We start from the raw sequence: 24,657 nt of genomic DNA on the forward strand, positions 1-24,657 counted from the left end.
CAGTACATCGATGTTGTCGCCAGTGGTCGGCGGAAGGTGCACGTGCCCGTCGACCTGGGACCGGACCGCAGCGACGCACGGATGCACGCCAAGACCGTAGGATCCTACGCAGTGCCGTAGGGGACCGCACCGCCACTTCCCAACAAATTAGGGACACTGTTGCTCCTGGGGTATCGGCGAGGACCATTCGCAACCGTCTCCACGAAGCTGGGCTACGGTCCCGCACACCGTTAGGCCGTCTTCCGCTCACGCCCCAACATCGTGCAGCCCGCCTCCAGTGGTGTCGCGACAGGCGTGAATGGAGGGACGAATGGAGACGTGTCGTCTTCAGCGATGAGAGTCGCTTCTGCCTTGGTGCCAATGATGGTCGTGTGCGTGTTTGGCGCCGTGCAGGTGAGCGCCACAATCAGGACTGCATACGACCGAGGCACACAGGGCCAACACCCGGCATCATGGTGTGGGGAGCGATCTCCTACACTGGCCGTACACCACTGGTGATCGTCGAGGGGACACTGAATAGTGCACGGTACATCCAAACCGTCATCGAACCCATCGTTCTACCATTCCTAGACCGGCAAGGGAACGTGCTGTTCCAACAGGACAATGCACGTCCGCATGTATCCCGTGCCACCCAACGTGCTCTAGAAGGTGTAAGTCTACTACCCTGGCCAGCAAGATCTCCGGATCTGTCCCCCATTGAGCATGTTTGGGACTGGATGAAGCGTCGTCTCACGCGGTCTGCACGTCCAGCACGAACGCTGGTCCAACTGAGGCGCCAGGTGGAAATGGCATGGCAAGCCGTTCCACAGGACTACATCCAGCATCTCTACGATCGTCTCCATGGGAGAATAGCAGCCTGCATTGCTGCGAAAGGTGGATATACACTGTACTAGTGCCGACATTGTGCATGCTCTGTTGCCTGTGTCTATGTGCCTGTGGTTCTGTCAGTGTGATCATGTGATGTATCTGACCCCAGGAATGTGTCAATAAAGTTTCCCCTCCCTGGGACAATGAATTCACGGTGTTCTTATTTCGATTTCCCGGAGTATATATATATATATATATATATATATATATATATATATATATATATATATATTTATATTGGTATTCTTACTTCTAGGCGACTATCGCGTTGGGGTAAGAACCGGCTACCTAACATAGCTAAGGAGATATGACGTCATGGGTGAGAAACTGCCGCATCATGTGTGACGTTTAACTTTGTTACTTCTGTGCTATTCACAGTATTCCCAGTAAATTTCGCAGGCAGTAAACGGCATACGCCGCTATATGCACCTACAAAAGTTTCATGGTACCACATATAATTCAGAAGATGTGACGCCACAATCACTGAGATAAAGTGACGAATTCAAATTTATTCCTTCTCTTCTACTTGGTTCAAATGGTTCAAATGGCTCTGAGCACTATGGGACTCAACATCTTAGGTCATAAGTCCCCTAGAACTTAGAACTACTTAATTCTATCTAACCTAAGGACATCACACACACCCATGCCCGAGGCAGGATTCGAACCTGCGACCGTAGCAGTCACGCGGTTCCGGACTGCAGCTCCAGAACCGCACGGCCACCGCGGCCGGCTCTTCTACTTGTTCTATTTGTAATTTAGTTTGCCGACAGTGTGAACATACGCTGCTGAGTGTACTTACCAAATTATGTCATTGAGTGACACATATATACGGACATACGACGAAATGAACTCTGAAATACGTGATAAAATGCCGCTCAATGCATGAAGTTCTAGTGCATTTATCCTTCACAGTTCCTACAGTCGAGTCAACTTAAGGAAATCTCTGACACTTGACAGTGCTTTTGACAGCTGCCAACTATGTAGCGAAAACGGTAGTCGACGAAAACTGTAGCCGCCTGCAGAGCTATGAAAAGGCGTTATCATAGAGAGGTTTACAAAATCCTGTTGTACACTCGCGAAACAACTGCACACAGCGTACAGAAAGTGTCCGAGATTGCGTTCCTCAATCTCGATACTGTAGTTATAAATCTCTTGTACATCACACGTATTTCTTTTTACTACTGTTTCGTAATTTCAGAGATGTTTACAGGAATATATGAATATGTAATTTTTTCCACTCTTCACTATAAATACGGTTGATTTCCTGTTTTCGTTTCTAATAGATAATTATTAAAATTGCAACTGGGCCTGGAGAAATGTTTTCAACTCTTCAAAATGGCTCTGAGCACTATGGGACTTAACATCTGAGGTCATCAGTGCCCTAGAACGTAGAACTACTTAAACCTAACTAACCTAAGGACATCACACACATCCATGCCCGAGGCAGGATTCGAACCTGCAACCGTAGCGGTCGCGCGGTTTCAGACTCAAGTGCCAAGAACCGCTCGGCCACACGGGCCGGCCAACTCTTCCAGCCAGTATTGAAAGCTAGGAATGACTCTATCTATGTGCTCCACTCTAGGGCTGCGGGCGGTGGTCAAATGACGATATGTCCTTACGATGCTTGTGCTAAATAACTTTTTCAAACGCGAAATTTTGAATTTCATCTTTCCTTTTTTTGTCTTCTACGAGGTGCATTCATGTTCTAAGGCCTCCGATTTTTTTTCTAATTAACTACTGACCCGAAATCGATGAAACTGGCGTTACTTCTCGACGTAATCGCCATGCAGACGTACACATTTTTCACAACGCAGACGCCATGATTCCATGGCAGCGGCGAAGGCTTCTTTAGGAGTCTGTTTTAACCACTGGAAAATCGCTGAGCCAATAGCAGCACGGCTGGTGAATGTGCGGCCACGGAGAGTATCTTTCATTGTTGGAAAAAGACAAAAGTCACTAGGAGCCAGGTCAGGTAAGTAGGGAGCATGAGGAATCACTTCAAAGTTGTTATCACGAAGAAACTGTTGCGTAACGTTAGCTCGATGTGCGGGTGCGTTGTCTCGGTGAAACAGCACACGCGCAGCCCTTCCCGGACGTTTTTGTTGCAGTGCAGGAAGGAATTTGTTCTTCAAAACATTTTCGTTGGATGCACCTGTTACCGTAGTGCCCTTTGGAACGCAATGGGTAAGGATTACGCTCTCGCTGTCCCAGAACATGGACACCATCATTTTTTCAGCACTGGCGGTTACCCGAAATTTTTTTGGTGGCGGTGAATCTGTGTGCTTCCATTGAGCTGACTGGCGCTTTGTTTCTGGACTGAAAAATGGCATCCACGTCTCATCCATTGTCACAACCGACGAAAAGAAAGTCCCATTCGTGCTGTCGTTGCGCGTCAACATTGTTTGGCAACTTGCCACACGGGCAGCCGTGTAGTCGTCCGTCAGCATTAGTGGCACCCACCTGGATGACACTTTTCGCATTTTCAGGTCGTCATGCAGGATTGTGTGCACAGAACCCACAGAAATGCCAACTCTGGAGGCGATCTGTTCAACAGTCATTCGGCGATCCCCCCAAAACAATTCTCTCCACTTTCTCGATCATGTTGTCAGACCGCCTCGTGTGAGCCCGAGGTTGTTTCGGTTTGTTGTCACACAATATTTCTGCCTTCATTAAACTGTCGCACCCACGAACGCACTTTCGACACATCCATAACTCCATCACCACATGTCTCCTTCAACTGTCGATGAATTTCAATTGGTTTCACACCACGCAAATTCAGAAAACGAATGATTTCACGCTGTTCAAGTAAGGAAAACGTCGCCATTTTAAGTATTTAAAACAGTTCTCATTCTCGCCGCTGGCGGTAAAATTCCATCTGCCGTATGGTACTGCCATCTCTGGGACATATTGACAATGAACGCGGCCTCATTTTAAAACAATGCGCATGTTTTTATCTCTTTCCAGTCCGGAGAAAAAAAATCGGAGGCCTTAGAACTTGAATGCACCTCATACTATCACTCCTGCCGGTCTACAGGTTGTTACGTACAACTTTACTTAAAGACATTGTTACCTTTTGTATTGCTCCGTTTGTGATCAACCTTAGCCTTCATCCTTGTAAGTCCACCCATCCGTCTGCTTCATTTGTTTGGGACTGATATTTATTACCCTTTTGTCGGCTTGGGAGTTTCATATTTAACTATTGTCAACAGGAATTCTAGGAGCCCAGCACTTCTCCTGTCTCCAGTATGGGAGTCGACGGGCTGTCGAAATACGCCAGAGACCATAACCTCTACCAGGTGGTGAACATGCGGACCGTTGCCAACGACTTCAGGAGGAGATACACAGGCGAGCCTGTGGTTGCTGTGGACGGGCCTCAGTGTGCTTGGTACTTGTCCAGGAAGCTGGGATCTCTTCATGGCGGGCAGTACAAGGAGTTCCGGGAAAGGTGCGAGCAGTTTGTTGAGCAGTTCCGTCGCATAGGTTTAAGCTTACATTTCGTCTTCGATGGGGCTCCAGTAGAAGAGAAAATTTCAACATGGGTGAAGAGAAGAGAGGATAAGGCAAAGGAAATCAGCAAATTTTTTGCAAAATTGCGTACAGATCAAGCCAAGGGGTATCTCAGCTGTGGATTCAGGATCTTACCCGAAGCTGTAATACCCTGTGCGTCGGTCTTTTTCAGGCACCTTGGCTGTCAGGTGTGTTTGTCTACAACTGACTGCGACACTGAACTGGCACAGTTCGCAGCCACCAAGGCGTGCTGCGTTGGCGTACTGTCCGACGATTCAGATTTCCTCATATACAGTGGTGTACCTTGCGTCTTCACCTTTACTGGTCTGCAGATCGGCAACAAAGTGAGGGCATTGCGTTTCCAGTCGACCGTGATCGCCTCACATCTAGGCATAGTGGTTGATAACCTCCCAGCTTTTGCATCTTTTGTGGGCAACGACATCGTCAGCAAGAAGGCTTTAAAGAAGCCGCACAGAAACCTGAGACGGATGTATGGGTCCAAGGTCGTAATAGAACTCGTAGCAGAGTTGTTGAAGGGAACGCCGAGGGGTGATGTCAGCAGAATGTGTGAGGTGGCTGTCGGTAAGAGTGGTAAGAAAGCTCAGAAACTGGAGAAACTGGTCCAGGAAAGTGTTTATAGTTACCAGTATCATGTGGGGGTGTCAATGACAGCTAAAAATGACCCAAGATGGGATGCAGTGCTCCAACGGGTAAAAGTCAAACATGTGTCCTGTGAGATTCCCCGGAACATCTTCACAGTGATGAAGTGCCGCCTCATGCGATTTGGAGACGTACTTGAGGATCTGTCCATAAGTCGCCCAAACTTTCCTCCAACTTTTCTGGCTCTGCGAGCCATGCGATCCAGGATGTACACAGTGCTCTTGTGGAATAGCGGTAATGGACCATTCCGAGTGACCGAGTATATACTGACTGGGTTAGGGCAGGTGCGTAAAGAGACTGTGGTGGTCCAGAAAACACTGCCAGAAGGAGTCCACCACCCAGACCCCTTAGAACTGTGGTCGGGCCCGAAGGATCGCCGTTGGTGTACCTTCAATTGGGTGATATCGCCGACCAAAGACCTCTCTGTTTTTCGGGCACTGTCTCCACAGTACCTGGTCGTACCCACAGCGGCGCTCTTTTACTTGTACCACGAGGCCCAAATCTTAACAAGGGACGAGTTGAGGATTTTTGTGATTGTTGCTGTGTCTGTGAAAAGTTTGTCTGCGAGACAAGTGTCCAGACGTCGCGTCAAAATCCGAACAGAACGCGCCATCTACCTGGCCACGCTCTTCGTGCGCACCGTCCTCCAGGTCTTGGACGTTGCTGCAGCTTGTGGTTTATCCTTCCCACGGCCAGCTGACTGTCATCTGGATGCCTATTTCGATGGTAAATTTTTTCACCACATCTACAGCAAGTCAGAATCTACCACTGATCCAAGCGCTTTCACTGAGTGGGACAAGGCACATGAACGCACATTCAGTCGTCTTATGAACATAATACAGCAATGATGAATGGTACATATGGCTCATGGGAGTGCCTCACATTTACAAATTTGGTAAATATGCCATGTCCATTCATTTATTTCAAATTTCATTACCCTCTTTTACTTCATCGCCTTGACTTATTGAGTATTCACTTATAAGCCGTTCCTATGTGTTCTCGCTCTTCTTTTCCCACATTAGTTCAAGAATAATGTTGCAATGACAAGTTAAGTGGTATTCAGTATTTATATCTATGTTTCACGAAGTGGTGATCTGGAATGGAGTTAGTGTGTTTGAGCACTGGGAAGATCAAATATAAAATCGAAAAAATTAACTCATACTTAAATATCAAATGTTAATATATTATTATCAAAAGACAGTTTCTGAAGTTAATTGTTGGCAACATGAGATGAATACGTGATGGATAAGTTATAATAGGTTTGTTTATTAATAAATAAATCTTCCGCTACCAGTCACGATTTTTCTTTATTGTACTTTTCTCACGACGCGTTTCGAGAAATAATTGCCATTTTCAAATGCGTTTTTTGTGTTTATTAAGCCATTTCTTTTGATGTTGTCAGTGTGTGTGAGTCTGCTTCATTTCGTTGAGTTTTGCTGCGATATATAAGAAACACGCGAATTCTTAGTTGGGTATCAATTCTTTTTATGAAGTTAGTGGCGAAATTTAGAAGAATTTGTACTTACAGTTTTCTGATGGTCCATTTGTGCAGAGTCTCACACACACTAAACATCGCACACAACTTGTTGCACTCTTTAAACATCGAAAATATCTTATGTAAACAAAATAGTTACAAAAATCTTCTTACAGGTAGTCCACAGAGATAACATTATATCTCTTCCACAGATTATATGTTTTTGTACAGAGGTTATTTATCTTAACAATTTAGCTCAGAAATTACTTATATTTATGTCACAATTGTGCTTATTTCTATGTTTTACTATTTTTATTTAGGTATATTATCGAAACATCTGAAGAAATTCACTTTCAAGTTTTTCATTTAATATTTTATCTTCACATTTTCTGTAATGTGAATATATCTCCAGTTCTTCAAGTAAACCCATTTTGTGTCCTTTATTTAGTCAGTGGAGTACTTTGACATTTTGCTCTATTTTTCCAAATGGGTGTCCTGTATCATGTATGTGTGTTGCTATTGCTGATGTAGTGTGTTCGTTGTGTGTGTATGCTCTAATGTGCTCTGTGTACCTGGTGTTGAAATTTCGGCCTGTTTGTCCTACATAGAAGTTGGAGCACTCCTGGCATGTTACCTTGTATATTCCAGAGTCTGAATATGGATCATGATTACACTTTATATTATGTATTAGTTTTTGTTGTAGTTTATTAGATGTAGAAAACCCAATTTTTAGTTTGTTATTTTTGAAAACATTTGCAATCTTCTTCTATACATGGCCTGTGTATGGGATACTAGATATATAGATTTGTTTCTCTCTTTTACTTCTGTGGTGAAGTTTGTACCTGGGTTTTTCTTCACTTTGTCTAAGATTGTGTCAATTATGGAAGCATTGTAACCATTGGCAACGGCAATCTTTTTCATTGTATTTATTGCTCCTTGCATATTTTCATGATTAAATGTTTTTTTTTTTTTTGCCCTATGCAGCATTGACCTGTATGCTGCCTGTTTATGGATATTTGGGTGAAATGAGGTTGCAGGGACTGTGGTGTCAGTTATTGTGTTTTTCCTATAAATTTTGAATGTGCATGTGTTGCTGTATCTTGTAATATTTAGGTCTAGAAAGTTGTTACTTTTATTTTGTTCATGTTCGACTGTAAATTTGATTTTCTCATTTAGATTATTGAAATGATTTAGAATGTCTCTGATGTTACATTTTGCAAGCTTAACATTGTCATGAAGATTACTGGACTGGGTCCAATATCTATCCAAAGAATGCTATAGATTCCAAACTGCACAGGACTGTTTTCTTAAAACTGCTGTATTACAATTCCTTACCTGTCGTTATTCTTTTCTTGCAGAGGATCATGAGGTTTGTTCACTTCTTTGTATTTATGAAATTATATTGCCCAGTATCCTTGAAGAGCATTTTGCACCAGTGAAACAATATCTGAGCTAAAGAAAGAGCTTCTGTAAATCAAGAAATTTAACAATAAGTATATAAGTATGTAAATCTATGTTCACTGAACTCCCGTTCAGAATCCAAATTAGCAGGATGATCATCGATACAATGGGATTCAATTTTGTGTTAAAGCTACTTCCGGTTTTTCGACAAAATATCTCGAAGTATTATAAATGTAAATATCAAATCTGTTAGGACCTAAATCATATCATTCCACAATTTGAAGAGCGGTTAATCTCCTGTGATAAGGAAAGTAATTGTAATGTTTAGCTCAATGAACTCACACAAATCATTAAAAACTAGCAATTGTCAAAGATTCGGCAAGATAATGACTGTAAAATTAACGTCTTTTCTCCATTTCAAAATACTAATCTCTTTATGTACACTTATTTGTTCTTTATCTTGTTTATTTTGTTTGTATGAAAAAACATAAATTATAAAGTGCCATGGTCCCATACGTGCTGTGAAATGGTACCCTGAGAAGTGTTGAACCCCATTCTGTAGCTTCAAAGTGTATTTTATTAATATGTTTTTTTGTACTGTAATATTAGTCATTATTTACTGAAGGCCATAATTTTCTTTGCAGTCATTTTGAAAGCAACTGAAACGACGCATCATAAACTTTTAACAGTAATTTGTTCTATTTATTTTGCCTTGGGCCCACAGCATGCTAGATGTCTTATAATGATATAGTAAAATAAAGAGCATATTGTACCAGAATGCTGCTATAATTGTTGATTGCTGGACGTTTTATATTAGCAATAGCCCAATTTCGGTATTATTGCCACTTCAGGATATCTGCAACCTAACACGCTTCGTAAAAAGTTGTAACATTATAACTAATTACAGTTTTGTTTTACTGAGTGCCTGTACTTAATTCCATTTTGCATCGTGACGATGTCAGTGCCTTATAATGTTACTGTTGCTTAGGTCCTTTCCGACTGCAGTAACGTTATTAGATATTTGTCTTAATCTCTATTAATTGTTGTTCTTCACAGATGTAAGTTGGGTCTTCTATCGTTTATATATACTGTTGTGGTTTCGATAGCTACAATTGACAGATAATCCTGCCATGCTGTAGGGTTACAATCTGTTTATTCATTTGGTACATATAGTAATTATCTATGGCGTGGTATTATATTCTTTGTTATATCATACAGCTCGATTCGGGTTATCCGTAACGAAACAGAAACACAGATGTACACTATGTGATCAAAAGTATCCGAACACCACAAAAACATACGTTTTTCATATTAGGTGTATTGTGCTGAAACCTGCTGCCAGGTACTCCCTATCAGCGACCTCAGTAGCCATAAGACATCGTGTGAGAGCAGAATGGGGCGCTCTGCGGAACTCACGGGCTTCGAACGTGGTCAGGTGATTGGGTGTCACTTGCGTCATACGTCTGTACGCGAGATTTCCACTCATGAACATCCCTAGGCCCTCTGTTACCAAAGTGATAGTGAAGCTGAAACGCGAAAAGACACGTACAGCATAAAAGCGTACAGGCCAACCTCATCTGTTGACTGACACAGATCGCCGACAGTTGAAAAGGGTCGTAATGTTCAATAGGCAGACACATATCCAGACCTTTACACAGGAATTCCAAAATGCATCAGGATCCACTGCAAGTACTATGACAGTTAGGCGAGAGGTAGATTTTGTGGTCGAGCGGCTGCTCATAAGCCACATATCACGCCGGCAAATGCCAAACGACGCCTCGCTTGGTGTAAGGAGCGTAAGCATTAGATGATTGAACAGTGGTAAAACGTTGTGTCGAGTGACGAATCACAGTGCACAATGTGGCGATCCTATGACAGGGTGTGGGTATGGCGAATTCCCCGTGAACGTCATCTGCCAGCGTGTGTAGAGCCGACAGTAAAGTTCGGATGCAGTGGTGTTATGGTGTGGTCGAGTTTTTCATGGAGGGGATCGCACCCCTTGTTGTTTGGCGTGGCATTATCACAGCACAGGCCTACAATGATGTCGTAAGCACCTTCTTGCTTCCCTCTGTTGAAGAGCTATTCGGGGATGGTGACTGCATCTTTCAACACGATCGAGCACCTCTTCATAATGCACTGACTGTGGTGGAGTGGTTACACGACAATAACATCCCTGTAATGGATTGGCCTGCACTGAATCCTGACCTGAATCATATAGAACACCTTTGGGATGTTTTGGAAAGCCTACTTCGTGTCAGGCTCTACCGACCTACATCGATACAGCATGCGGTGATGAATGGGCTGCCATTTCCCGAGAAACCTTCGAGCACTAGAATGAAAGTACGCCTGCGAGAGTGAAGCTGTCATCAAAGCTAAGGGTGTGCCAACAGCATTACAGATGACAAGCCTCACGAACTTGTAAGTCATTTTCAGTCAGATGCCGCGACACTTTTGTTTACACATCGGAAAATGTGTTGTATCAGTACCCTAGAGTAAATACCTAAAATAATTTTATAGCTCATTTATAATTAATTGTGGCTTTTCACGTTTGGATCACCAGAGGGGATGTAACGTGCATCGTTTTCCTTTCTATTTTTTGTCCAAGAAGGGTTAAGCAGGCTGCTAGCTTGTTGATGTACAGAATATCTAACAGTAAATCAGTACTTATACACGGTGGACCATTGACAGTGACCGGGCCAAATATCTCACGAAATAAGCGTCAAACGAAAAAACTACAAAGAACGATACTTGTCTAGCTTGAAGGGGAAACCAGATGGCGCTATGGTTGGCCCGCTAGATGGCGCTGCCATAGATCAAACGGATATCAACTGCATTTTTCTAAATAGGAACCCCTACTTTTTATTGCATATTCGCTTGGTGCGTAAAGAAATATGGATGTTTTATTTAGTTGGACCACTTTTTTCGCATTGTGATACATGGCGCTGTAATAGTCACAAACATACAGCTCACAATTTTAGACATACGATTGGTAACAGGTAGGTTTTTTAAATTAAAATACACAACGTAGGTACGTTTAAACACTTTATTTCGGTTGTTCCAATGTGATACATGTGCCTTTGAGAACTTATCATTTCTGAGAACGCATGCTGTTACAGCGTGGCAAAAAAGTGGTTCAAATGGCTCTGAGCACTATGGGACTTAACATCTGAGGTCATCAGTCCCCTAGAACTGAGAACTACTTAAAACTAACTAACCTAAGGACATGACACACATCCATGCCCGAGGCAGGATTCGAACCGGCGACCGTAGAGGTCGCACGGTACCAGAAAGAAACGTCTAAAACCGCTCGGTCACACCGACCGGCTGTTACAGCGTGATTACCTGTAAATACCGCATTAATGCAATAAATGCTCAAAATGATGCCCGTCAACCTCAATGCATACGGCAATACGATTAACGACATTCCTCGCAACAGCGAATAGTTCCCCTACTGTAATGTTCGAACGTGCATTGACAATGCCCTGACGCATGTTGTCCGGCGTTGTTGGTCGATCACGATAGCAAATATCCTTCAACTTCCCCACAGAAAGAAATCCTGGAACGTCAGATCCGCTGAACATGCGGGCCATTGTATAGTTCTTCGACGACCAATCCACCTGTCATGAAATATGCTATTCAATACCGCTTCAACCACACGCGAGCTATGTGCCGGACATCCATCATGTTGGAAGTACATCGCCATTCTGTCATGCAGTGAAACATCTTGTAGTAACATCGGTAGAACATTACGTAGGAAATCAGCATACATTGCACCATTTAGATTGCCATCGATAAAATGGTGGTCAATTATCCTTCCGCTCACAATGCCGCACCATACATTAACCTGCCAAGGTCGCTGATGATCCACTTGTTGCAGCCATTGTGGATTTTCCGTTGCCCAACAGTGCATATTATGCAGGTTTACGTTACCGCTGTTGGTGAATGACGCTTCCTCACTAAATAGGACGCGTGCAAAAAATCTGTCATTGTCCCGTAATTTCTCTTGTGCCCAGTGGCAGAACTGTACACGACGTTCAAAGTCGTCGCCATGCAATTCCTGTTGCATGGAAATACGGTACTGGTGTAATTGATGTTGATGTAGCATTCTCAACACCGACGTTTTTCAGATTCCCGATTCTCGCGCAATTTGTCTGTTACTGATGTACGGATTAGCCGCGACAGCAGCTGAAACACCTACTTGGGCACCATCATTTGTTGTCGGTCGTGGTTGACGTTTCACATGTGGCTGAACACTTCCTGTTTCCTTAAAGAACGTAACTATCCGGCAAACGGTCCGGACACTTGGATGATGTCATCCAGGATTCCGAGTAGCATACATAGCACACGCCCGATTGGCATTTTGATCGAAATAGCCATACATCAACACGATATGGACCTTTTCCGCAATTGGTAAACGGTCCATTTTAACACGGGTAATGTATCACGAAGCAAATACCGTCCGCACTGGCGGAATGTTACGTGATAGCACTACTTATACGTTTTTGACTATTACAGGGCCATCTATCACAAAGCGAAAAAAGTGGTCCAACTAAAACATTCATATTTCTTTACGTATTACACGATTATGAAATAAAAAATTGGGGTTCCTATTTAAAAAAACGCAGTTGATATCCGTTTGACCTATGGCAGCGCCATCTAGCGGGCCAACCATAGCGCCATCTGGTTTCCCCCTTCAAGCTAGACGAGTTTCGTTCTTTGTTGTTTTTTCGTTTGATGCTTATTTCGTGAGAAATTTGGTTCGGTCACTATCAATGGCTCTGAGCACTATGCGACTTAACTTCTGAGGTCATCAGTCGCCTAGAACTTAGAACTAATTAAACCTCACTATCAATGGCTCTGAGCACTATGCGACTTAACTTCAGAGGTCATCAGTCGCCTAGAACTTAGAACTAATTAAACCTAACTAACCTAAGGACATCACACGCATCCATGCCCGAGGCAGGATTCGAACCTGCGACTGCAGCGGTCTCGCGGTTCCAGACTGAAGCGCCTTTAACCGCACGGCCACACCTGCCGGCCACTATCAATGGACCACCCTGTATATACTGCTCTAAAACTGTATTCGTTTTTCCCCTGAGTACCATTATGTCGATAGTGTTTTTCGATATATCGACGGCCGCAACTATACTTTAAATGTGGGTACATCGGAATCCCAATATAGAAATAGTGCAGTTGTTACACAAACAGCTTGCAGTTATCACTTTTGTCTTGGTGCTTTTTGGATCTGACGGAGTAGCAGGTGTCCGTACAATGCGTAGATAATCTTACATTCACTACATTCGGGGCTATGAATTTCTAACTGCATCGTGGTTTTGTTTTGTGGATTTTATGTCATACTATTACCACTACATTGTTACATGTGCGACGCTATGTTTACGAAAATTACTGGATATTCTATCTGACGCTGCACCGTAATACAACAAAAGAATGTACCTCGCCCTTTCAGGGTCAATTTCTAGTATCTATGTGATGTCTCTATCTATTTTGACGTTTTTATTTCGTAATTTATAGCGAGTATCTATGTCCCTCGTAAAATTACAATTTTTGAGGCTGCCACAAGTTCAGTAAAATGTTATACTGTTCGAATCATCAATTTGTTTTTCTTTTTTCAAGTTAATTTCCGTCTTTGAAAATACCGTACTGACTGGGAGACTAATATCGTTTTCATCAATGGACTTGAAGTCAGCGGAGCTACTGCTTACGCCTATATTTTTTCCATCAGTACAATTACTGCGATTTTTATAGAAATATTTGATGTTCCACAACAATATTTATGTAATAGTTCATTACGAACTGGCTTCGGCTTCATAGACCATCGTCAGATAATTTAATACCACACAGATAGTCCACATAACTTCAGTAAGAATTTATAGCTGTCCAAAGATAGTGATATTTTGTGACCTTTTTTTTGGTCATCAGTCTTCCGACTGGTTTGATGCGGCCCGCCACGAATTTCTCTCCTGTGCCAACCTCTTCATCTCAGAATAGCACTTGCTGTGCACCGAGGTACTCAACTATTTGCTTGACGTATTCCAATCTCTGTCTTCCTCTACAGTTTTTGCCCGCTACAGCTCCCTCTGGTGCCATGGAAGTCATTCCCTGATGCCTTAACAGACGTCCTATCATCCTTCCCTTCTCCTTGTCATTGTTTCGCACATATTCCTTTCCACTACGAGTTTGCTCAGAACCTCCTCATTCCTTATCAGTCCACCAAATTTTCAACATTCGTCTGTAGCACAACATCTTAAATGCTTCGATTCACTTCTGCTCCGTTTTTCCCACAGTCCTTCTTTCACTACCATACAATGCTGTACTCCAAACGTAAATTCTAAAAAATTTCTTCCTCAAATTGAGCCGTATGTTCGATACTAGTAGAATTCCATTGGCCAGGAATGTTCTTTTTGCTAATGCTAGTCTCCTTTTGATGTCCTTCTTGCTTCGTCCGTCATTGGTTATTTTGCTGACTAGGTAGTAAAATAACTTCATCTACTTCGTTACAATCAATCCTGATGTTAAGTTTCCTGCTTTCCTCGTTTCTGCTGCTTCTAATTACTTTCATCTCTCTTCGATTTACTCCATATTCTTTATTCATTAGACTGTTCATTCCATTCAGCAGATCATGTAATTCTTCTTCACTTTCACTCAGGATTGGAATGTCATCAGCGAATCTTATCACTGAAATCCTTTCACCTTGCATTTTAATTCAACTCCTGAGCCTTTCTTTTATTTACATCACTGCTTCTTCAATGTAAAGATTCAGCAGTAGGTGCGGAAGACTACATCCTCGTCTAACACACTTTTTAATTCGAGCGCATCGTTCTTTGAGTTCTACCCTTATTATTCCCTACTGGCTCTTGTACATATTACATATTACCCGTCTCTCCCTGCAGCTTACCCACGTTTTTCTCAGAATTTCAAATATATTGCACCATCTGATATTGTCGAACGCTTTTTCCAGGCCGGCAAGTCCTACGAAACCGTTTTGATTTTTCTTTCGTCTTGCTTCCATTACCAACCGTAACTTCAGAATTCGCTCTCTGTTGCCGTAACACGCCCTAGAGCAAAACCGATCGTCATCTAACTCATCCTTAATTTTCTTTCCATCCTTCTGTATATTCTTCTTGTAGGTGAGTTTGATGCTTGAGCTGTTAAGCTGATTGTGCGATAATTCTCGACTTGTCAGCTCTTGAAATCTCCGAAATTGTATGAATGATATTTTTCCGAAACTCCGACGGTATGTGCCAGACTCATACACTCTACACACTGAAGTGAATTTTCGTTTTGCTGCCATTTCCCCCAATGATTTTAGAAATTCTAATCGAATGTTATGTATCGCTTCTGCCTTATTTGGTCTCAAGTCCTGTAAAGCTCTCCTCAATTCTGATTTTGACAGTGGATCGCCTACCTCTTCTGAATCGACTCCTGTTTCTTCTTCTACCACGACAGATCTTTACTAATAGGGGCCTTCAATGTACTCGTTCCACCTACCCGCTCTCTCCTTTGTATTTAACAGTGGGATTCACGTTGCACTCTGAACGTTAACACCCTCGCTTTTAATTTCACCGCAGATTGTTTTGAGTTCCCTATATGCGGAGCCAGTCCTTCCGACAATCATTTCTTTATCGATTTCTTCAAATTTTTCATGTAGCCATCTCGTGTTAGCTTCCCTGCACTTCCTGCTTATCTCATTCAGCAACTACTTGTATTTCTATATTCCCGCACTTACCTGAAGATTTTTGTATTTCCTTCTTTCATCGATCAACTGAAGTATTTCAAATGTTACCCATAGTTTCTTTGCAGTTACTTTCTTTGCACTTATGTTTTTCATTCCAGCTTACGTGATTACTCTTTTTAGAGACGTCCATTCCTCTTCAGCTGTTCTGCCTACTGAGCTGTTCCCTATTGCTGTATCTCTACCCTTGGAGAATTTCAAGCGTATCTCGCCATTCCTTAGTACTTCCGTATCCCACATCTTTGCGTATTGATACTCGCTGACAAATCTCTTAAACTTCAGCCTACTCCTTACTGCTACTAATTGTGCTGCTCCTGGGTACGCCTTACAAACCAGTATCTGATGTCGCAATCCCTGTTTGACCATGATGTAACCTAACTGAAATATTCCCGCATTTCCCGGCCTTTTCCAAGTACACCTCCTGCTCTTGTGATTCTTGAACGAAGCATTCGCTATTACTAGCTGAAGTTTATTACAGAACTCAATTAGTCTTTCTCCCCCTCATTTCATTTCCCAAGCCCATATTTCTTCCAGTCCTTTCCCTACAACTGCATTCCAGTCTCCCATAACTATTAGATTTTCATCTCCCTTTACGCACCGTATTACCCTTTCAGTATCCTCATGTACTTTCTCTATCTCTTCATCTTCAGCTTGCGACGTTGGCCTGTATACCTCAACTATCGTTGTCAGTGTTGCTATCGAGCCGGTGAGACCATCCATATCACTGAACTAATTAACTTTTTATACCTGGGATTCACAGCCATGTAGAACTTCATAAAAGACATCACTTTTACACCAGTGACTGTAACACTTTCTTTATTTCACGATTGCAGTTTCGGCCTTAGGCCATTATCAAGTGAAGATGTTATGGCTATTAAGCCATGTCAACCTAAAGTGAGCTGACACATTTATATGTCGTTGCCATTACTATTAAATACATTGGTGACACTATGTAAGGGCATCCCCAGTGTATTTGGCTCTGAGCACTATGGGACTTAACATCTATGGTCGTCAGTCCCCTAGAACTAAGAACTACTTAAACCTAACTAACCTAAGGACAGCACACAACACCCAGCCATCACGAGGCAGAGAAAATCCCTGACCCCGCCGGGAATCGAACCCGGGAACCCGGGCGTGGGAAGCGAGAACGCTACCGCACGACCACGAGATGCGGGCCCCCAGTGTATTTAATAGTAATGACAAAGACATATCAATGTGTCAGCTCACTTTAGGTTGACATGGCCTCATAGCCATAACATCTTCACTTGATAATGGCCCAAGGCCGAAACTGCAATCGTGAAATAAAGAAAGTGTTACAGTCACTGGCGTAAACATGATGTCTTTTATATCACTGAACTGTTCTCAATAACACACGCTCTGCCCTGCCTTCCTATTCATAACGAATCCTACTCCAGTTATACCATTTCCCGCTGCTGATGATATTACCCTATACCCATCTGACCATAAATCCGTGTCTTCTTTCCATTTCAATGGACTGACGCATACTATATGTAGACTGAGCCTTTAAATTTCCATTTTCAGTTTTTGTAACTTCCCTAGCACGTTCAAGCTTCTATCAATCCACGCCCCGTCTCATTCAAGGTCATCCTCTCGTCGGTTATTCAGTCTCTTTCCCATAGTCACCTACCCCTTGGCAGTTCCCTCCCGGACATCCGGATGGGGATCTACATGGGAATCTTTTGCCAATGGAGAGATCATCGTGACATTTTCTCAATTACAGGCCACACGCCCTGCAGATACACATTATGTCTCTTTAACGCAGTAGTTTCCACTGCCTTCTGCATCCTCATGCCGTTGATCATTGCCGATTCTTCCGCCGTTAGGGGCAGTTTCCCACCCCAAGGAGGACAGAGCCCGCTGTCCTCTCCTTCGCCTTCTTTGACAAGGCCGTTGGCAGAATGAAGGTGACTTCCTGTGCCGTAAGTCTTCCGCCTCCAATAACGATTTAAGCGGTGGCGGGTTTCGAACCTGCGACCGAGGATGTTTTGATCACTAATCAAATGCACTACCCCTAAACAAGAGGTACTATATCGATACAGAAGGACTTAAAAGGAAGTCTGAAGAAATAAATCTTATATTACAGTATATTCTAATACTGTACCTTTTCATCACATTGTTAATGTCAACGTGAATATGTTGTGTCGCCAGTGATTGGGACAGTGCACGATGCTTATGAATCCACGAATAATTTTCCAGAAATGGTCAAACATTTATTATTATATTGTGAATTATGAATATATAGTGAAATAACAACAATATGTTTTATTATTTTGTAACGAGTTTCCTACAAAGAATAACCACATAACAAAAGGTAATACCATTAAAAGAGTGTGTTGGCTTTGTATTGTCTGTGGAATTCTTCCTTCTTATGTTCTTCTTCTCCGCGTTGAATGAAGCGGATGACATCGAAGATAAGCAGAGGTCTGTTCTTTTGAATATTGTAAAATGTAGTCAATAGTGGTCAATGGAAAATATAACGTAAAATTTACAAAATGGAATTCTAGCGTACGGACTTTCAATTGTAACTAAATAACCAACTATGAATGTTTTAAGTTTTGTGTCCGCAGCAGTCCAGACTGTGATTTGTTTGCCGCCATTACGTGAGCGTCTGGAGCGAATATTTTAAACTGCAGAAATAATCAGACACCAATTCTTTCAATCGATATTACAATATTTGAACTCTGAGGACAAGAACCCGCAGGAATTTATTATTTTTCTATTGTAAAAGTGAAGGTAACATTCAGTAGAACAATCTTAAACTTTACGTGTGAAATAATTTTATGGCTGGTGCGTAAGATTAATTTTTCCAAAACTAATTCTTCAGTGACTTATAGAAATATTTACGACACCTGTGTTGTTACTGGTAGAAGTGATGGTGTGATATATTTTAATATCAAGCATGGAATTATTCAAACTCTTTATAGTCGGGCTCAGCAGCACATAAATAAGAATTATCAGAGTTTACTTATTTCTTTCAAATACTACTGTTATTCTTGCTGCTACATTTTCATTTGTTTTATAATAACACTTACACACCACAACAACAACATTAAATAGAACTCCAAAGCAGCCATTACAACATTCACCAGTTTGTCCATATGACTTAGTAGCCAGTGGAATTACTGACCTGTAGAACGTTTTCGGTTTATACATTCACATATAGTTTCAGTATTTAAATATTCTGTAAAATAAAATTTATTTGTTCAGATTTTCTTTAGGCCTTACATTGTAGTTGTTTTTTGTATCGATGTACTCGTAAAATGACACTTATATTTGTACATCAATCGCTGTACAGCTGTGAATCCTCGCTGAGCTATGTATACTATGTGTTTAGTATTATCTTACCTGACGATGTCCTAAGAAGCTGAAAGTCAGTTCATATCGAACTTTAAATAAATATTATCGTGGAACTTTGATAATTTGAATTCAAGTTATTGATATGCCTACGTTCCTCCAAGACGGAATATTCCATAATTATTAAGAAATATTTGAATATGACTCATCTTTTTCTTTTCGTTTATGAAGTACAAAAAAACTAAGGAATAACGATCATATTTTCACTCTGCTCACTACGGTTCTGCACCTCACATTGCAAAAAATTGTAAATGAACCACATTAATACACCACTGCTCACTTATAGGTCATTGTGGCCAATGGAAAAATTGAGAGATAATGTCATTCACTGCGGACTACACAGTTGCGCGCCTTACCGATCTAAATCGAACGTTTATAATTAAACTTTCCCTATTTAACACATTATAACACAGAATATAATTACTGCAGGAGTACCAAAATTGGTAGCATTAATATCCAGAATATGGGGCGCATGATTTCCATGCATCACAGTGCCACGGTCCAGTTTCAACGATGGCCACCAGGTCCCATCATCAGTCATCGTGGTTCATAGCCTCACACACTTGACGAGTTACAGGGCAGTTGTTGATGTGTCAACATGACCTTGGACAAAAGGAGCAGGGTGTTATTGGTGAAGCACTGTTATCAAAACAACAGCAATACTGCAGCTGCACTTCGACAATATCACCAGCTGAAAGGATTATGGAAGGGTCCTCTTCCTCCCCCTGTTGTGCGGAGCACGATGAAGTTTGAATCAACTGCAGAACTGGGTCCCACTGCCTTGATCCCCCTCACCCCCTGGTTGCTCCACTCCTCTCCAACCCCTACCCTCTGCTGCGCCTTCACTGTTGTGTCCCCCCCCCCCTCACCCTCCATCTCTACACCCTTCATCTCCTTTCCCAAGGTGGCTTCTGTCAACTCCCCCTCCCGAGTGATGCCCTCTCTCCCTCCATTTAACCCTACTACGCACTCGGATCCTCACCCCCTCCTTTCCTTTGTCCTTTTCCCATGCTGCCTCTTCCCCTCCTCTCTCTCCATCCTGTTTTTTTTCGCCTACCCTCTCTCTGCCTCCCTTTGCATTTTCCTTCCTCTGCCTTTCCCCATTCCCTTTCAGGTCAGCCCTGCTCCCCCCTTCATCGTCCCCCAACCCCGCCTTTCGTTTTTCTTCTCCTCCTCCCTTTTTCTTCCCCCTCATGTGTCCAGAACCCCCCTCCCATCTGCCCTTGAATGTGGAGTGTCATCTTCGTACTGACCTTTTAGTGCAGTGTTCCCAGTGATTGTTGAGTGCTGTGCGTCTTTTCCAAAGTGTTGCAAATGGACATCATGCCGTCACAGGGTGCAATCTTTTATACCTCTTGCGAACAGAATCCAGACTGTCGCCGTTATTTTTTAATTGTCTGTCTACTTTTTCTCTGTCTGCTTCCTGTATATTTTATTATAATCGCCCACCTATAGTTTTATGTTTTAACTTTCCATAATTTTCCGCCATTTTACATTTTATGTCACTGTTTATCGCCTGTTTTTATTGTTTCTTATCTTCTTCTGTTTTAAGAATTCTGCAGGCTGAAGAGCGGCGTACTAAGCTGCTGCCAGCCCACCCCCTTCGGGGGCGTCAAATTCCAATAGAGGAAAAAAAAAAAAAAACAGAACTGGTCGTCGCTCCGGGAAGAGGCCGACGACAGGTTGCACCATTGGCGGTTGATGAAATCGCTGTTGCTGTGGCAGACAACGTTGCGTGCAATTCCTGATCTTCAGGCAGTGCGCGTGCTGTGTCATGACAGTTGAACATCCCGTGGTCCACTGTACGGAAGGTGCTTCGAACTGTTCTCAAATGGTATCGATACAAGATCCATATTGGACAGCAGCTTGCACCACAGGATGCTCAACAATGGGTCAATTTAGCTCTCCACCTTCTCGCAAGGATTGAAGTTGATGAGGGCTCGCACTGGACCGTCCTATGGACAGACGAAAGTCATTTCTGTCAGTATGGTGAACCTGTCACTGTATGGTGTGCCTTCGTGGCTACGTTGGACATTGGCCCTTTTTTTTTTGTTGAACAGGTTGATGCTCAAGGACCAAACACGTGCTGTTTCGCTGGCCAGCATTACTGCGATATGCAGTTTTCATGTAAGAAGGGACCCCACCACACATCGCTCGTCAAGTTCGCCTGTTTCTCCGAAACACATTTGGAGACGATCGGATTATCAGCCGACCGTTTCCAAATGCTTGGCCTGCCCGATCACCTGGTTGTGGGGCTACCTGAAGGACAGGGTTTACCAGGGGAACAGTCACACATATGCTGATCTCAAGCGCAGCATACCTACAGACATGCTTCGCTCTGCTGTTGTGAATGCAATCCTGCTCTTTCAGACCCTTCTGGACACTGATGGGTGTCTACTGAGTCCCTTTCGTAGCAGTAATGGTACCGACATGACAACCACAAAGGAATTTACATGTTTTACCTAGTTTTCTGCATAGTCACCGATGTTCTCAACACATTTCTCCCATCGCGGTACCAGTTTCAATGTGCACTGTTCGTAGAAGTCCGCATTAATGTTTTGACGTTCGTCGTGACGCAACCAAAGTTTTAATGTAAGCTGCAGCATTCACAGTGGACCTACGTCTAGCATAGTCCACCAATAACACACCACATGTATCACACAACGCTTTTACAAGCACCTTCCTAGAAGACTGAGTCACTTTGAATTTGTTTCGTACTGTGGATCCAGCACGTTTTCAGACCATAGGAGCATGCCTGGTTTCAGGCGTGTGGTGGTACAGAAAGTCGTATGCTTCTGCGGAGTAACGCGTTATGTGATCCAAGCTTGTGAACATTCACTAGCTCTAGTGGTTCTCTATCAACTTCTTCGGCACACGAGGAGCACTTATTTTCCAAAATTTCAGCGTTTCATGAATAATGTCGCACATTACGTCATAGGAAAGGTCGAACCGCTGCGATAAAGTTGGCAGTTGCACACGCCGGTCGTTCAAACTTGCTGCCTCAATGACTTCGACATTGTGAAGGTCCTAGGCGCTTCAGTCCGGAACCGCGTGACTGCTACGGTCGCAGGTTCGAATCCTGCCTCAGGCATGGATGTGTGTGTAATGCCCTTAGGTTAGTTAGGTTTAAGCAGTTCTAAGTCCAGGGGGACTGATGACCTCAGATGTTAAGTCCCATAGTGCTCAAGAGACATTTGAACCAACCATTGTGAAGGGCAGCAGCTGTTACCGGCAGACCAGAAGAATGCACAAAGCCCAGGGACAGTGCTACGGTCCATACAGTAGTCCCGATACACTTGAGGCACGTGCCTCTGAATTTTACTCGGCCTGTGCCCTTTGGCCCACAAATCCCGAACTACATTAGACTGCTCTTCACAAGTTGACGACAATAACATGCGCGCCATGTTTGTTTCGTAGTTCAGGCTTCTCTCACTAGAGCTGCAAACAAAACTAAAGTACCCCCTGTTGCACACAATTCAAACTCTATCGTCATGAAATTTGAACATTCCAGCTGCAACACCAGGTGACAAAGAAGTTGTTGTGCTGTACTTTCCGAACCTCCCTTGTATCTTTTGGGGGACGTGCTTCAACATACCTGCGTTTACGATTTACTTAGCAAATTTTACTTATTTAAATGTCGTTGTTGATGAAATGCCTAAACTATGGCATCTCTTCATACTGCAGTATATTCGCAGTCCTGAGTGAGCTTAAATGCTTTTGTAAATACTGCTGAGAATTACTGAAATCTGTTCGACCTTTTTTCCCTCAAAAGTAATGACGGCATCATTTATGAAATTAATATTCTTTTGTTGTTTGTTCACAAAATTCAAACGTGATCTTTTCTCTAACGTCGGCAACAAAACCAGATCTTCTGAGTCTAGAATTACTAAACTATATATCATCACGATTCAGACTTAACTATTTAGGCACAAGACTTTTGCGTGCCAGTTTCGTTGAAGGCGCCAGTCAATTAGATCACTTTGCCAATTCTTGCTGATTTTAAACTTTTGGCGATTGTTATTAGTGCTCTATTCCAGAAGAGTTCAAGTTTGATTTATCAGTTTTTATGAAGCCAGTTTCTAAATCTCTGCATCGCTGCACTCCCTTTGCGAGGTTTTTCTTGTAAATAAACTAGTCTCATCGTTCTCTAAACGTTCTCGGTCACAACCGAAGCCAGCCTCTCCCTCTCCATCCAAAATACCTGGCCACTTAAGTGCTGGTAAGTACTTTGATAATGCTACTGGTGTGTTTTAGTTGTAATCTGTAACATATTTCATTAATTAAAGCAGAATAATGAGAATATTCAGTTCGAATGCCTTATTCCTTTGAAATAAGTCTACAAGATGACCTTGTGTGAACACTGCACAGTAATGTCTTTCATTGTTCTGAAACAGAGTGACCAAAAAGTACTAAGGCCGCAAGAGGTTAATGAGTGTAAATACGGCAAACGTACTGATGTATTCATTTGTTTCAGTCTTAGACTAATACACAAGAGAACAGAAATTTCTAAACCTAACTACTTTAGAAAGACAATAATTTGTTCCATCCAACTGAACTATTCCGTAATTGCACTAATTTTTAGCTCATCTTAATGTGCTGATTATTAGTACCTCATTTTCGGCAGGAGACATAATACTGTTTTCCTTGAATTACCAGGGAGTGTCTGCCGAACGGTGCTTTGAAAACAGCCACAGGCTGATACCTCTGCTGGTGTCTTACTCTGCTTGATGTATCTTGAGTGGAAGCTCATTCACCCGAGGAACAAGTAGGAATGAAGGCAAACTGATACATCAGTGAACTCCTTTCCGGAATTTTCACTAGTTATTTAATTCACCTCCCATTCCTACCTCATATGGATTATTGAATACCAAGTTTTCTTCTTGTTTGTTAAGTTTGCTCCCCATAACTTGATTAATATTTTAAAAATTTCGTGAATTATAACATTTTTATGACACACCATTAATGTTAGTTGCTGAACTTACCTTGTTGAGAAACTCAATAATCTATATCTTCTGACTGAAATACTTAAGTTCTCTCGCTATTCATATTTTCTTTAACTGTTGTTATGTTCGTTGTTCTGAATATATAATACTGTGTTTCTCAAGCGTGAGAGACAGTGTATTTATAGAGAACCATTTAATAAATGTTTGATAAACGTACTGAAAAATTTTTCTGTTGGTGTTCTATTCTGCTTTGTGTATGTTAAGTGGAACCTCATTCACATAAGCAATTAGTAGGAATGGAAGCAAAACCAAAACTTACTGAACTCCTGTTTGTAGTTCTCGCTACTTATTGATTTTGCCTATTCTTCCTATCTTGTATGCATTACTTAATACCACCTTTTCTTATTGTTTGTTAAGCTTGATCCAGACCAGTCAAATGCAATACCATTACTCTCATAAAATGTTAACAATTCAACTAAAATCTACAAAAATATTTTGGACAGATAAGAAACTGGTGTTTGAGGCTCGTAATACGCACTGTGTAAATATGTGGACGTTAACATCACCAAATGGCTGTACTTTACTAGCTGACATATGTTAGGTACATGATGCAACAAAAACCCCAAACTTTCACTTAGGTTAAGACTAGGTGGTCGTATCTCATTCTGCATAAATTG

General features: G+C 42.3%; 1 protein-coding gene across 1 annotated transcript; it reads left to right on the top strand.

The window, feature by feature from the left end:
* Positions 1-4,112: 4,112 nt before the first annotated feature.
* Positions 4,113-5,882, top strand: LOC124718671. Its single transcript, XM_047244297.1, has one exon. It carries the CDS (start codon positions 4,113-4,115, stop codon positions 5,880-5,882), a length of 1,770 nt encoding a protein of 589 aa, XP_047100253.1.
* The last annotated feature ends 18,775 nt before the right edge of the window (positions 5,883-24,657 follow it).

This window comes from Schistocerca piceifrons, chromosome 10 (assembly GCF_021461385.2).
Source record: "Schistocerca piceifrons isolate TAMUIC-IGC-003096 chromosome 10, iqSchPice1.1, whole genome shotgun sequence".
Taxonomy (NCBI): Eukaryota; Metazoa; Arthropoda; class Insecta; order Orthoptera; family Acrididae; genus Schistocerca; species Schistocerca piceifrons.

Bases quoted from the DNA above. Each gene is read 5' to 3' on its own strand.
- LOC124718671 (XM_047244297.1), top strand. From the start codon at position 4,113: ATGGGAGTCGACGGGCTGTCGAAATACGCCAGAGACCATAACCTCTAC.